The sequence below is a fragment of the Frieseomelitta varia genome, unplaced genomic scaffold (assembly GCF_011392965.1).
Source record: "Frieseomelitta varia isolate USP_RPSP 00005682 unplaced genomic scaffold, Fvar_1.2 scaffold_139, whole genome shotgun sequence".
NCBI lineage: Eukaryota > Metazoa > Arthropoda > Insecta > Hymenoptera > Apidae > Frieseomelitta > Frieseomelitta varia.
In genome coordinates, this window is record NW_025109072.1 from 443721 (window position 1) to 457592 (window position 13872).

General features: G+C 40.4%; 1 protein-coding gene across 5 annotated transcripts in view; it reads left to right on the forward strand.

The window, feature by feature from the left end:
* LOC122531794 (multidrug resistance protein homolog 49) overlaps positions 1-12431 on the forward strand; it is a 107235-nt gene extending 94804 nt beyond the window's left edge. For all 5 annotated transcript variants that reach the window (XM_043660009.1, XM_043660002.1, XM_043660028.1 and 2 more), the window contains 3 exons: positions 17-418; positions 2905-3051; positions 9235-12431. In XM_043660009.1, coding sequence (XP_043515944.1) covers positions 17-418; positions 2905-3051; positions 9235-9438 — 753 coding nt within the window. In that variant the 3' untranslated portion in view covers positions 9439-12431. The remainder of the gene's footprint in view (positions 1-16; positions 419-2904; positions 3052-9234) is intronic.
* Positions 12432-13872: the final 1441 nt, after the last annotated feature.

The window sequence follows — 13872 nt, forward strand, 5'->3', positions numbered from 1 at the left end:
CTGTTCGGAATTTCAGAAAGCGGACGGCCTCATTCAATTCTCGAAAGTCGAGTTCCACTACCCGACGAGGCCCGAAATGCAAATTCTGCAAGGTTTAAATTTGATCGTGAAACCGGGTCAGATGGTTGCGTTGGTGGGGCAAAGCGGATGCGGCAAATCCACGTGCATCCAATTGTTGCAACGACTGTACGATCCGATTTCTGGCACGGTGACGATGGACAGGCGCGACATCTCGTCGGTCTCGTTGCGCAACCTGAGGTCTCAGCTGGGCGTCGTCGGCCAGGAACCGGTGCTCTTCGACAGAACGATCGCCGAGAACATTGCCTACGGCGACAACTTCCGGATAGTGCGGATGGAGGAGATCATAGAGGCCGCCAAGAAATCCAACATACACAGCTTCGTCAGCTCTCTACCACTAGTGAGTAGCGTAATTCTTGTTCCAAAGGAATAGTCGATATTCTTAAAGAAAACACAGCCACTGACTTCGTTTCGATCCAGCGTTAAAGAAGATATTTTTCACGTACAGTGATTTGAAAGTCGATTTCTATTCAATGTCCCAAAATTGGACTTTCTTATTTCTCCAGACATTCTGATATACGGTGAAGAGCATCATTGGACCAATAACAATGAAAAATTGCGAACAATTTAAACTGATATATAATTCTGTAGAAAAAGATCATATAGCAATCCACTTGGTCTTCTCTTAAAGAGCGAAGCTTTTATTATTTTGACGAGCCGAGTTCATTTCTTTTGAAGATGATTTTACATCACGTAACGAGTAGAAAAAAAGGATTTTCTCTTTTGACATTTTTCTCTTTTGATGACTGTGAAAATTCAAACGCGTGTTAAGAATATTAAAGGTCTTTTTCGTGACTAGATCCACCATCATTTTGAAGATTGAAGTTTCTCTTTCACAATGGATTTCCTAAAACCTGTTATACAATTTTCTCTTCACTGTTTTATTGAATGTTGAATATTAGGATTAAATGACAAAAATTCAAGTATGTTATGCTTGAAGTTTCCAACAAAAGTCCTTTTCTTTACTTATTAAAGTTTCATTAGCATTGTGCGATCAATCGTGATCATGTTAGATAATTTTCAAATCCAAAAATGTACACGAGACGAGTTTGTAACATAAGGAATAACTTGAAATAATAACTAGCAAGTTATTTGCGAAATAATGAACGAAGAAATCAAACAAAAGTTGCATTGTTGCGTTTTCAAGGCAATATTGTAAGAGTTGTGCATTTTTATCAAGATACGAAGGTCACCTACGGTGTTTTAAATGGACGATATATCTTTTTATCCGTTAATCAATCCATTATCCATTAATTCATTTATCCATTTATCAATCAACTCGAAATTCTCTATAAAAGAGTGTGCACGTATGTCGAAAAATTATTATTAGTTCAGGAGGATATTTCAATTTTAATTTTATAATATCCACGCGCGAAAGACAAGGACAGCACGAACATCATTTTCATACGATAGATTTTACAGAATTAAAAGTTAATACATCTCCTAAATTAATAGATTCAAAAAGCTGCGTCGATTAAAAAACATATCGGTCCATTTAAAAAACCTTCACGTTTCAACAAAAAAAGCAAGATCAGAACAAAACGGAACGCGTGCCTTTCGTTTGAAACGTTCATCTGTATAGTGAATAATTTACAATTTGTTTCGAAGCTTTACGTCGCACGACTCGTCGTTGCGTAAAAATTGCAAGATATTCATTGGTTGGGCAGATATCGCAGAGATCGTCAACCACGCGGAACAACAACGAGAAACGTGCGTTTGCGACCGTTGTTTCTAACTCCGTTGGTGCACGTTTTCGGATTTGTTTCAAACTTTACCGAAATAACCGCAATAATCGCGCCTCGTTACACAGCGGACGTTTCCACGCAACGCGCGCAGAAATGCAAATCCACCGCTCTTGAACCGCTTAATCGCAAAATTAATATTAACACGTTAAGCGCGGCATCAGTCCCCGGGGATTGGCAGCGAACCTTTCGTTTAGGGGGCGTCAATCCCTGGGGATTGACAGTGAACTTTTCGTTTGGTCGGCGTCTGTCCGTGGGACAAGCAGAATCAAGGTTGAAATAAAAATAATTTTTTTTCGTAATTTTGTAATTTTAATGGAGTTTATTGAAACATTCTAAACAAAAATAATGTTTCCCTTTACACGTATTACAAAAAGTAATATTACGTGTCTTTATAGAACCGATTGTCTTTTGAAGTGAACTTTTCGTTTGGTCGGTGTCTGTCCGTGGGACTAGCAGAATCAAGGTTGAAATAAAAATAATTTTTTTTTTTTGTAATTTTGTAATTTTAACGGAGTTTATTGAAACATTTTAAACAAAAATAAGGTTTGCCTTTACACGTATTACAAAACGTAATATTTCGTTACTTTATAGAATCGATTGTCTTTTGAAGTGAACTTTTCGTTTGGTCGGTGTCTGTCCGTGGGACCAGCAGAATCAAGATTGAAATAAAAATAATTTTTTTTTCGTAATTTTGTAATTTTAACGGAGTTTATTGAAACATTTTAAACAAAAATAAGGTTTGCCTTTACACGTATTACAAAAAGTAATATTTCGTGTCTTTATAGAATCGATTGTCTTTTGAAGGTGGTCTTCTAACGTGTACTTCTAATCTCAATGTTTAGTCTATAATTTGTATACTTTTGCATTGGCTGCGCCATTCCCAAACAAAAAAGTGAAACAACGATATTATGTAGTATGTTTATACCTTGTAATCCAACACTCGTGTGATCGCCGCCTGAACGGAAAGCGCAGCGAAATCAGCTCCGCGCTTAACGTGTTAAAGAAGTGAAAGAAAAAAGAAAAGAAAGATAATAAAAGGAAGATCTACAATGCCACGTTGTTCGACTTTTATTTGTTACAGGGATACGATACTAGGTTAGGCTCCAAGGGAACACAGCTGTCCGGAGGACAGAAGCAACGTATCGCGATTGCGCGCGCCTTGGTCAGGAATCCTCGAATCCTACTTCTGGACGAGGCCACGTCAGCCCTCGACACCCAGAGCGAGAAGGTGAGCACTTAAAAATCATCTTCGTCGTTGTTTCAACACCGCGTTTCGTCCTTCCCCCGTCCTCCAAGTATCACCGCGGATCGCTCAGGCAAGAAATAGCCGCGGGCGGAAAGCCGAGAGAAAATGGGTCGTGAAATCAGGCTGAAGTGGACGCCGGCGCGCATTCAGTAATATAATACGCGGTGGAACGCGGCTTTTTAGTCGCGGGCAGAAGCGGCGAGTAGCGTGGCGAAAGAAGAAAGAAAGAAAGAAAAAAAGAAAAAAAGGAGAAAAAAAATGACCAACCGTCCACCCAAGAGGCCGAAGAAGCGCGAGGAATTCTCGCGAGGACAAAAGGCTCGCGTTCCAGCTTCGCAGCCGCGCATTGTCTCGCCCTCGCGACCAATTAACACCCTCCTAACTTCGCCTGCCGTTTCTCACTGCGATTTTTCGTGAACCGCGAAATCTCCAAGTCTTTTGAATGTTTTCTTTAACGTTGCATTTCAGTATTAATTTCAATTTTTGATATTTATTTCTGTTGAGATCAACGGGTGCGTGTTAATTCACGACGTTAGATTACAGAGTTTTGCGCATCTTTCTTGTGTAATCCGAGAATTCGAGACTTCATTTCCTGTCTCGGACATTCTCTTGATGTTAATTTTAATTTTTAATATTAATCTTAATATTAATTTCTCGTATGGATCAATGGCGCGTGTTAATTCGTGACGTGAACGTGCGTCAGAAACTGGTCTGTTGGATTAGAGCTTTTTGCATATCCTTCGTCACGTTAGGTGGTCTTCTATAAATTTCAATTACAGTTTCAACTGCAATGAGTTTTTTGCGCACAATGGTAATTGGCGCGTACAAGAAATATCTCCAGTAGGTGGTAACTCTGAAAACTTGCTTCATGTTTCCTGATTGGTCGTGACGTGTCGTCTATCCTACGACTGAACCCTCTTTTAGAAGTCTTTTAGAAGGGAAGGCGAGTGTCTCCTGAAAGGAAGCTCTCAGAATGAGAGTCAGTTTGAGTTAATTTTCAGTTGTCGAGAGTCTTCAGTTGCACTACTTAATAATCCGAATCAATCAGAATCAGTCTGTTTCTAGTTCAGACAGAATTAGCTGTCATATTTAAAGATCAGAAATAGTTAGAGAGTCTTTCGAAAAGATGAATTTTCACCAGAGATATTAAAGTAAAAGAAAGAAAGAAAGAAAAACTTTATAACAAATAAATACTGTGCAATAAATTACACAAGCTTCTATTTGTACATTTTATAAAAAAAATCATTTAAATTTCTGAAAACACAGATTAACGAAAATTATAAATTGATCGTTTTGATCAATTTGATAGTTCTAGGTCGTTTTAAGCTCAATTATCTTTCTTTGCAGCCAATGAATTTTTTTTTTTTTTATATTGGAAGATGATTTCTCGTCTCGGCTGTGTGCGAAAATAGCTTTTGAAATGTTAAAGATCCTTTCATTTTTTTTCTCGCGAAGATGGAACGTAAATTTACTGGCGCAGACAACGTGTCAGATGTTAAATATTGAAACGCGCGCAGCACGTGCTGGAACGCGTATAATCGGAGGAAAAATTACCCGAGAAATTGCTCTAGAAAATCTAGAATATAGGCTGTTCATTCAAAGCCTCATTTTCGGGGGGGAATTCAATATGAATATTCATCGAACGCACGCGCGCATCGGGCAATTCTTAACTCTAAGCAAGATCGAGTTCAAACTCGATTTTCTCGGAAACGAGACTCTAAACGACACAGTTTTATCGCATTTCCGACTTATTTTCACACGTGGAATAACTTTCTGCCAATTGTATTTCATTTGAAAATTCTATTTTCTCCAAAACGAAGCTTCAAATGGAACAATTTCGTTCTAAACTTTTGATTTATTTTTCACATCCGGCCACACTCTGTGTTTTAATTATATTATAATTACAATATTAATATTTGTATTTATGTCTGTATATATGTATATTAATATCTGTATTTAATTATATTATAATTATTATAAAATGTGAAGTTAGAGTATAATTTGACTTTCGACGCTGTTGAAGACATTCAAGACTCTAAAAATTCGAGTCGATCGTACATTCTGAATGCAATTTTCATAACTTTGTACTTAGTTGATATCATGTTGTTCAGTTTGTTTTTATTTATAATAATCACACTATTGATACGGATGAGACTGACAGACGAAAGCCGATGGTTCTTCCGAGGAAATTGGCTATTTGAAGAATTGGTAAAAATGGTAAATTGTGAAGCGACGTTTAAAAAATATAATAAATCGTGACGTTTGAAAGTTTGATGAGTGATGAGTAAAGAAACGTCGAGACCAGTTAGTATTATATATGAGTTAGAGACATAAATATAAGACAGGAAAGGAGTTGAATATCGATGACTGAATTTTAACCTCTTGCGCTGGAATGACGTGCCACGCACGTCGAGAATTTTTTGTCCCAAAATTGTAATATTTTCTCATTTTCAAGTATATTCAAGTAAAACAAAATAGGCAGAACAAATAACAAATTTATTACTTCTCGATAATTTCTATCCACTGATATCATACCGACGAGTTGAAAAAGAAATGCGACGAACTATTCTATACGGTTTATGGTCACTCGTTATGGTCCGCAATCAGTTGCCAGCGCAAGTGGTTAAAACTACGTTAACTACATCGTACTATTATACAAGACACGGGAACTCGATACGGATGAGACTGACAGACAAAACCCGATGATTTTTTTCGGGGAAATTGGCTTTGAAGAATTGGTAAAAAGTGGAGTGGAAGAATAAAGAAAAATCGAGATTCGTAGACGAGCTAGAGACAGGAAAATGGTTGGATATCGATGACTGATGCTTGAAACTACTGTTGGTGGGCAACAATTTGCGGGGTTACGTTCTAAGAGAATTCGTGCTGGAAATTCAGAGATGCTTTCGGTTTAATTTATGCACCGCGCCCTTCCTCCCCCCAAGGCGACTAATTACTCCAGAATTCCTTGCGCTGCGTCGCTGCATATAATGATACAAGTACAAGGCGGATACTTTGTATTTATCTCGCAACACGATGTCCAAAAGGATCTCTTAATACACGTTACACGAGGAGGAGCACAGCCTGCGCGCGGCAGCGATCCTCCCGTGCGAAATTCTCTCTCGTTTACGCCGGCCGTGCGTTTTCGAGATGTAACGAGCGGCGTCTACCGTCAAAGGCACGGCAAAATATTTTGCTGCCGCGAACGGCGAATGTGAATAACAGCGGAGCTTCGGCAACGTAAACCGACGACGCTGTCGCGAGTGCGCAGCGAAGAGTCTGATGAATATTAATGGATCCTGATGGATTTTAATGAACAATACGAGCAAAAAGAGGAAAGAGAGAGAGAGAGAGAGAGAGAGAAAATTAAAGAAAAAAAGGAAAGAAACGGGGGAAAGAGATTCACAGAGCTGCCACGTCGTGTAATTTCTCTCGCGTTGCGTCACGTGATGAAACAGATATACTTTACATGCTAATTTTTATTTATTTATTTATTTTTTTTTGGAAATTAAAATTCACGCGTTTGTGGCTGGCGTCAACGAGTGAAACGTCTCGTTACGCGATGTATTACATCTTCAGAGTAGCTCTTCGAGAGCTCTCTGCCAGCGTTGAAACGATTCGTAGATTTAAAAAAGCCACCTTCCATTACACGTACGTACAGGAACGCGGAAGGAGGCAACGAGAGAGAGGAACAGAGAAAAGTGGAATGGAATTTGCATTCGGCGAATGTTATCCATTTCGCGAATCTTTCCTCTAGATATTACTTACTTTCTTTCTTTTTTTTTTTTTCTTTTTCTTCTTACGAACGCGAGAAAAGAAAAAAGAAAGGGTGGCGGATCGAATGTCGTGACGGAGTTCTTCACTATTTTACATTTTTATATTTTACGTGCGTTGCGTCTCGATATACAGAGTGTTTCGTAACTCGCGGGACCCACTTCGAAAACTGATTGTACGTCTAAAAATAATGAAAAAAAAAATCATATAAATATATGTCCTATCTGTCTTCGTTTATGAGATATAATGAATTTTATAAACAGAGCAAACTCTAGTAAGCTNAATCAACACTTTGCAAATAAATGGATTGGTCGTGGAGGTCCTATTGCATGGCCTGCTCGTTCTCCGGATTTGAATCCATTAGATTTTCACTTGTGGGGACATTTAAAATCTATTGTATACGCAACATCAATTGAACATGCTGAAATACTACGAAATAGAATAGAGCACGGCTTCCGACAAATTCGAGAACCACCAGGAACGATAGAGAGAGTAACCAGATGAATGACAATTCGAGCAACATTTGTAAAAGTAATTAAAACAGAAAATTCATTATATCTCATAAACGAAGACAGACAGGACATATATTTATATGACTTTGTTTCATTATTTTTAGGCGTACAATCAGCTCCCGAAATGACTTCCACAATTTACGAAACACTGTATTGTTGATTCCGTTGTTTTGTGATACTTCTCACGATCGATACACCTCTGAAACGCGAGTGGAGTATCGAAAGATTCCCCCGGAACGATTATCTCCGGCTCGACGCTTAATTTCACCGGTCAGGAAGATCGATTATTCTAGCGGTGGTGGTAGCATGGCGGTGCTCTCGAAATCGGCAACAATCGGGGACAACGCAATGGTATTATCTATGGTAACAATCGGAAATACCCGGAGCCAGCGAGAGGGTGTTCAATTGTTGTCCCTGCGGGGAGAAAGTGGCTCGTCCGTGCCGAACGAATTTCACGGCAATTATTGTTTCACGGCTGCTTACAGGCTACCGCGTTTTCCTCTTTGTCGTGCCATTCTCCACGAGGGAAAATAGACCAATCGTGTTCCATTATACGCGTTGCTACGCCTCACCGTGTTCTTTTGTTCTCTGTTATCCATTTCGATTTTCAGGGATAGCGTGTACGTGCATAGATATGTATATGTACATATACTTTAGTGTATAAATTCGTCTTTTGTCATTCGATGAGAAACTATAGGAAACTGGAAGAATTATAACTTATTCCAATCAGAATGAAAAAGAGTCGTAGGATAACGATTGTTTGTTTATTTATTTATTTTTTTATTAAAACGTTTCCGATTGCAAATAACAATTAGCTTGTAAGTTTTAAGAAAACGATGAGAGGAATTTATTTCGATTGTTTGCAAGAGTTCTTTCGTAAGCGAGGGAGATTCTCTTTCGGTTGCTAATAATAATTATTGACGAGGGAAATTCATTTCCATTCTTCTTCTTCGTCAATTTAAAGAAAGAACGTAAACTCGGATGGTTTTCTTTTTAAATATTTATAATTTTAAATATTTAAAATATCGATAAATTACCGAAATAAAATTCCCTTCGTCACTAATGATTATCGGCAACGAAAGAAATTGTCGGTCATTTATAATTCTTATTTGTTGTCAAACGTTTAATTTTTTTGGTCACGTGGTATTGTGGAAAATTCTTCTTCACGTTTTAAGATTGATGTTTCAGTTGTAGATTTTCTTTTGTGTCATGAAATGAAAAAAATGGCAGGAAGAACCAGCATCGGTTGACGATTTTGTAGAAGATGTTACGAAACGAATTTGAAACAATTAGCTAGAACAAGGGCAAGCATTTGTACCAAAAAAGTCACATATTGTGAAGGCTGTACCGATTCACCCTTTCTTTGTTTGCAGACATTTTTGCAGTACGATTCATCGCGATATATATGTATATATACGTATATAATAATATTTACCTATACATACTATACGCAGAATTAAACTTATGTACTTTTATATGTTCTGTACTGTATTAATTCATTCGCACCATAGTAGTAACGAAGCTAATAATTGAAAAATTTACATGTATTAACATTCACTCGAATTATGCATTTGCATTCCAAACTATTTTTCAATTATTATTATTATTTTAATAATAATTATTATAATAATTTATTATTTTTTAATTATATAATTATAATAAAATAACATATAATATATAATTATTATTATTGATTTTTGACAATTTAAAAATATCGAGTGTAACTCAACATAAGAGTCCCTGTGATAAAAACTGAGTGCAAAGGATTAATGGTAACGCCCGTGGTATTCAAGCGTTTATGGCCGCCAACAATAACCTCGAGGACAAATTTTAGGTGCCAATAATAAAGGGTTAATGTAGAAAAATATTTCTGTGATTGTAGGTGGTGCAAGCGGCGCTGGACAAGGCTATGGAGGGCAGGACGTGCATCACCATAGCGCATCGTTTGGCCACCATAAGGAACGCCGACGTGATCTGCGTGCTGGAGAAGGGGACCGTCGCGGAGATGGGCACTCACGACGACCTGATATCGGCGGACGGGCTTTACGCTCATCTGCACGCCCTTCAAGAAGCCGCGATGGAGTAAAGGCATAGCGTCGAGCCGCGTCTCATCGACGCTTCCATCGGGGCACACGGAACGCGGGGGGCAGCCAGCAAGAAAAATGGATGAACTCCTCCAGCGAGCGAACAAACAGAAAAAAAAACAAAAAAAAAAAAAGAAAAAAAAACTAGCGAAACAGAATTCCTCGTTTCGGCCTCGTCGAAATCGAACGCTCGAGAGAAAGGGAGCTAAGCTATCGGAGCTCGAATTTCTTGAATTATCGTGCTTTCTTCTTCATCTTCCCAGCTGACCCTTGACTTTATCGTAGGCTTTCAACGATAGTCCTCTCGCGTACTTTTCAACCCCCCTCTAGCGCGCCTTCTGCTAGAAATCAGTTTTACAACAACTAGGTTTTCATCAGTTGACAGGAGGAACGCGAGAAAGAAGAGGATCAACTTTTTTTTTTTTTTTTTTTTTTGGTATCACGTAGCTTTCTTGGAACACTCGCGTTTTCACTTGGTGAAACACTCGTTCTTCCCCATGCCGGCTCTCGCGACCAACTTCAGAGAGGAGACAACCACCGATCCAGAGAACCTTCCACGATCACGACCACCGTGCGTCACGTATCGTTTTCGACGATGAAACGCGCCGTTCTTGATAAAACGCGTAACAGACACCAGGCCCTGCTAGTTCACCGAAACGACGTCTCTCTCTCTCTCGTACGATTTCGTCCTCGTGCTTTCTTTTTTTTTTCTTTTTCACACGGCAGCGTTTACGACCAAGAGCTCGCGAGATCGCACGGTAAACGGGATCATAGTCGTCGACCCGAGGCTTCTAGCCGGGAGAGAGATTCCGATAGGGTACGGGCACGTAGTCGCGATCGGATTTGGTGTGTATGGTCTCGAACGACGCCCCCGAACGGCTCGTCGTTCGCCAGGAATACCAAACTAGCCGTCGGCAGACACCGCGAAGACGTTTGTCGAACCCCGGGTTTATATTGAGACTGGAATATAAATACGGATTGAAATCGTACGCGAATCAGACGCGCGCATTGAATTAAGAGGAGAATATATATATACACATATAGAAGAATATTTGGTCAACACCGAAAAAAAAAAAAAAAGAAAAAGAAAAAGGGACAAGCGTGAGGCGACAGATGTTCCGAGAAACAATGCCGCTTGCACGGCCGACGTTTTCATCTTTGACGGCCATCTTCGTATCGGCCGTGTCTGAATCGCGTGAAAAACGTTTGAACGCGTCGTCGCGACACGCTTCTCCGTTCTCTCTGGCGGCGTTCCTCGCGCGAAAACAAAGAGGGAGCGAGTTCCTCTCGCCCTTTTCGTCCTCTTCGGGGCCTATGACGAATTTATCCGCGTAAGGATAAAGCGAATAGAAACGAAATCGTTCAATTCTCGTGCCTTAGCAGCAGCGTGCGCTATGTGTTCAACTAAGAAGAAGAAGAAGAAGAAGAAGAAGAAGAAGAAGAAGAAGAAGAAGAAGAAGAAGAAGAAGAAGAAGAAGAAGTAGTGATCGAAGATGGGGGTAGAGAACGTGGTTTCGGGGTTTGAATTCGAAAGACGAGCAGAAAGACGTCTGAAAAGATAGGCTAGGATCGATCTAGGCTGATTCGTAGAATTTTTCGAAAGACTGGATGAGTTTAAGGAAGGTAAGAAGGGGGGCGTATCGTTTTTATGGAGAGACGTGTCACGGAGGAGCCGTTTCACCCGATGGTTGGACTTCCGTGCTAGATACACTCGCGACAAAACACATTTCCCGACAATTGTGCCTTCGTACTTGATATACTGACATAGCGATAAGAATACTACAGCGTCGACCGTCGTTGTTGACACTTGTTTCAGCTAAATTAGCGCGACACGCGGCGCGACGACAATTTTCCCCGAACTACTACTCGTTAACCCGATATTTTCCACTCGCGTGAAAATTTTGCAAATCGTCTCGATCTCGAGCATCGAAGTAAAGTTTCGTCTTTCGCGTGTTTGTACGAGAATCTACGCGGTCGACGCATTAGTACTTAATTTCACCTCGAGTGAAGCGATCGAAGAAGAAGACGGGGCGTACGGTAAGATCGAGCCTCGTCGAACCGACGATCGGACCGTGACGGTGCTTTATTTATCACAGCGACAATACAATGAGCGTAGCCGTAGAACGTAGCCAGAAGCAGAGCGTGTTTCGCGATCGAAATGCGCGTACCCACGTTTGCGAATCGAGGGCACATTCGTATTCCATTTTATTCGGCGGATTTCCGGCGGCGTTGTGCCCTTCCACTCGTGTACTTATCCCGCGTGCCGCGAGCGGATCGGTAGAGAGAACGAACAAGTACAATCAGACCGGCGCGCGACGATAATCAAGTTTTATCAAGGAGACTCGCGGATTCCTAGGTGCACTTTCTCTTTCGTATCGCGATCGATGGTGCTCGTTTCGTTGCGACGAATCATCATGACGGATTTGCTGTACCGATCAAAATTGAGCTTGGACTTTTGTATCACGTACTTGTTACATTATACAGATACAATTCGGACAATCGGGCACTGGACGGAGGAGGAGCGAATGAATCGAATTTAGAAGCGAGAGTGAGAGTGAGAGTGAGAAAGAGAAGGAGAGAACGGTGCGCGAGAGAAAAAAAGGTATTCAAAAAATTGTTACTTAAGATTTTAAGGTTGCGGCCAGCGTAACTTAATGGGCAGTGATTTTTTTTTTTTTAGAAACAAGGAAACACGCGAGACTCGTAGAAACGGCGAGAAAGAAAGCAGCGGCGTGAGTTTTCTCTCAGTTTTGTCTTCTCTCTTCTCTTTGATTGTTCGTCCGTTCGTTTTCTTTTCTCGTGTAACGGAAGCGTGTCCAGTTGTAACTACACGAGCGACTTTTCTAGTTACAGTATGACGACAAAGAGGAAGTATTAATATTTTTCGTCTTTTATTCCTTTTATTTTTTTCTTTTCTTTTTCTTGTTACAAGAAGAGACGCAGCAGATCGTACTGCCGTCATATACAAAATAAATGGAAACATAGTGGAAAAAAAGGAAGCGCGCGTACGTGTTTGTTAAGTGAACAGAGCGGGAAGAGACAGGGGAATTCAGTTTCTAACGCGAGCGGTCGCCGAAAAAAAGAAAAGAAGAAAAATAACGAAACTCGTTCCGTTTCATCCGTTTTGCTCGCCGTTTTATAATCTATACTCCCTCTCCCCCCTTCCCCCGAGGGTGTACAAGCGAAATTCTCCTGTCTGTTCGCGCAAGCTTTTAACGTTTGTCCCGAGGAACCTGTTGTTTGTCCACCGCGAGAATTAAAAGACACGCGTCTCACGAAAAAAAATTTTCCCCGCTTCCTCTGTATGTCCCATGTTCCTTTTTATGTTTCGAAAACTTCGACCAATCAACGAATTTATTTTCCATCGCGTTCTACCTGTTCTTCTCCCTGCACCTCCCCCCCCCCCCCACCTTTCGACTCGCTCTTTTAGGAACAGCGTGGAACAATCACAATCGAGGAGTGTTCCAAACTCCCCGAAGAGCGACGAAACTTGCCATAGTGTTGTGGAACCACGAGCCGTCGTAACACCTGTCGTTCGATTAATGAACCGAAGGTTCGTGAAGTTGCACCGCCACGTTCACCTCGACGGACGTTCCTTCAAGCATGGGGGAACTTCGAAAGCACATCGAGGGAGAAAGGAACGCAAATACGCAGGGTTGACATTTTGTATACACAAATTTAGAGCTTTTGGAGCTGCTGCTCGATCTCGAGTGCTTCAAGCTTGCAATTAGCTTATTGCAGAGGTGGCTAGCTGGCGACTCTTGCCTCTACTCTAGTGCTATCCCCTCCACTGCATTGAGAATGTCGCGGCCGTACACTCGCGTATATATACATATAGTAATCCCCAAGCGAATGTTTGTGGGAAGGTGTATTCTGGCATCGAAGGGAAGAGAGGGAGTGAGCGTGGAGTGGGGATAGTCCCAATTACAAGAGTTGGTGCTTCACTGGCGAAAAGTGCGGTAACTTAACTGTATATATACAGAGTGGGTCACCACATATTGCCATCTAGATTTACGTCATTATTATTTACGTCATTATTATATTACGCGTAACGAAAAATGTTTCAAATGAAGTTGAATGGTTTCGAGAGGGGCACATTTTGATGGTACTAGTTTTCTTCTAGGTGGACCTGTAGGTCATATAAAGGTCATTGACGTTTTTTTTTCAAATGGAATCATATATTTTTGATGCACCTCGATATTTTTTTACAAATATTTATGTTGAAAAAATCATTAGTTTCGGAGATATTTTAATATTAATGTTGTTAGGAAATAAGGTGCGCGCTGAGCCTCCGACAACAATGGCCAATATGAGAGATCATATCATCACTGAGTGTAATAAAATGACACCAAATACATTACATGCGAGTGAATTATTAATCTATCGATTCAGAAAATGTGATGTAAATGATCGTCATATTGAAACTTTTTCTGTAA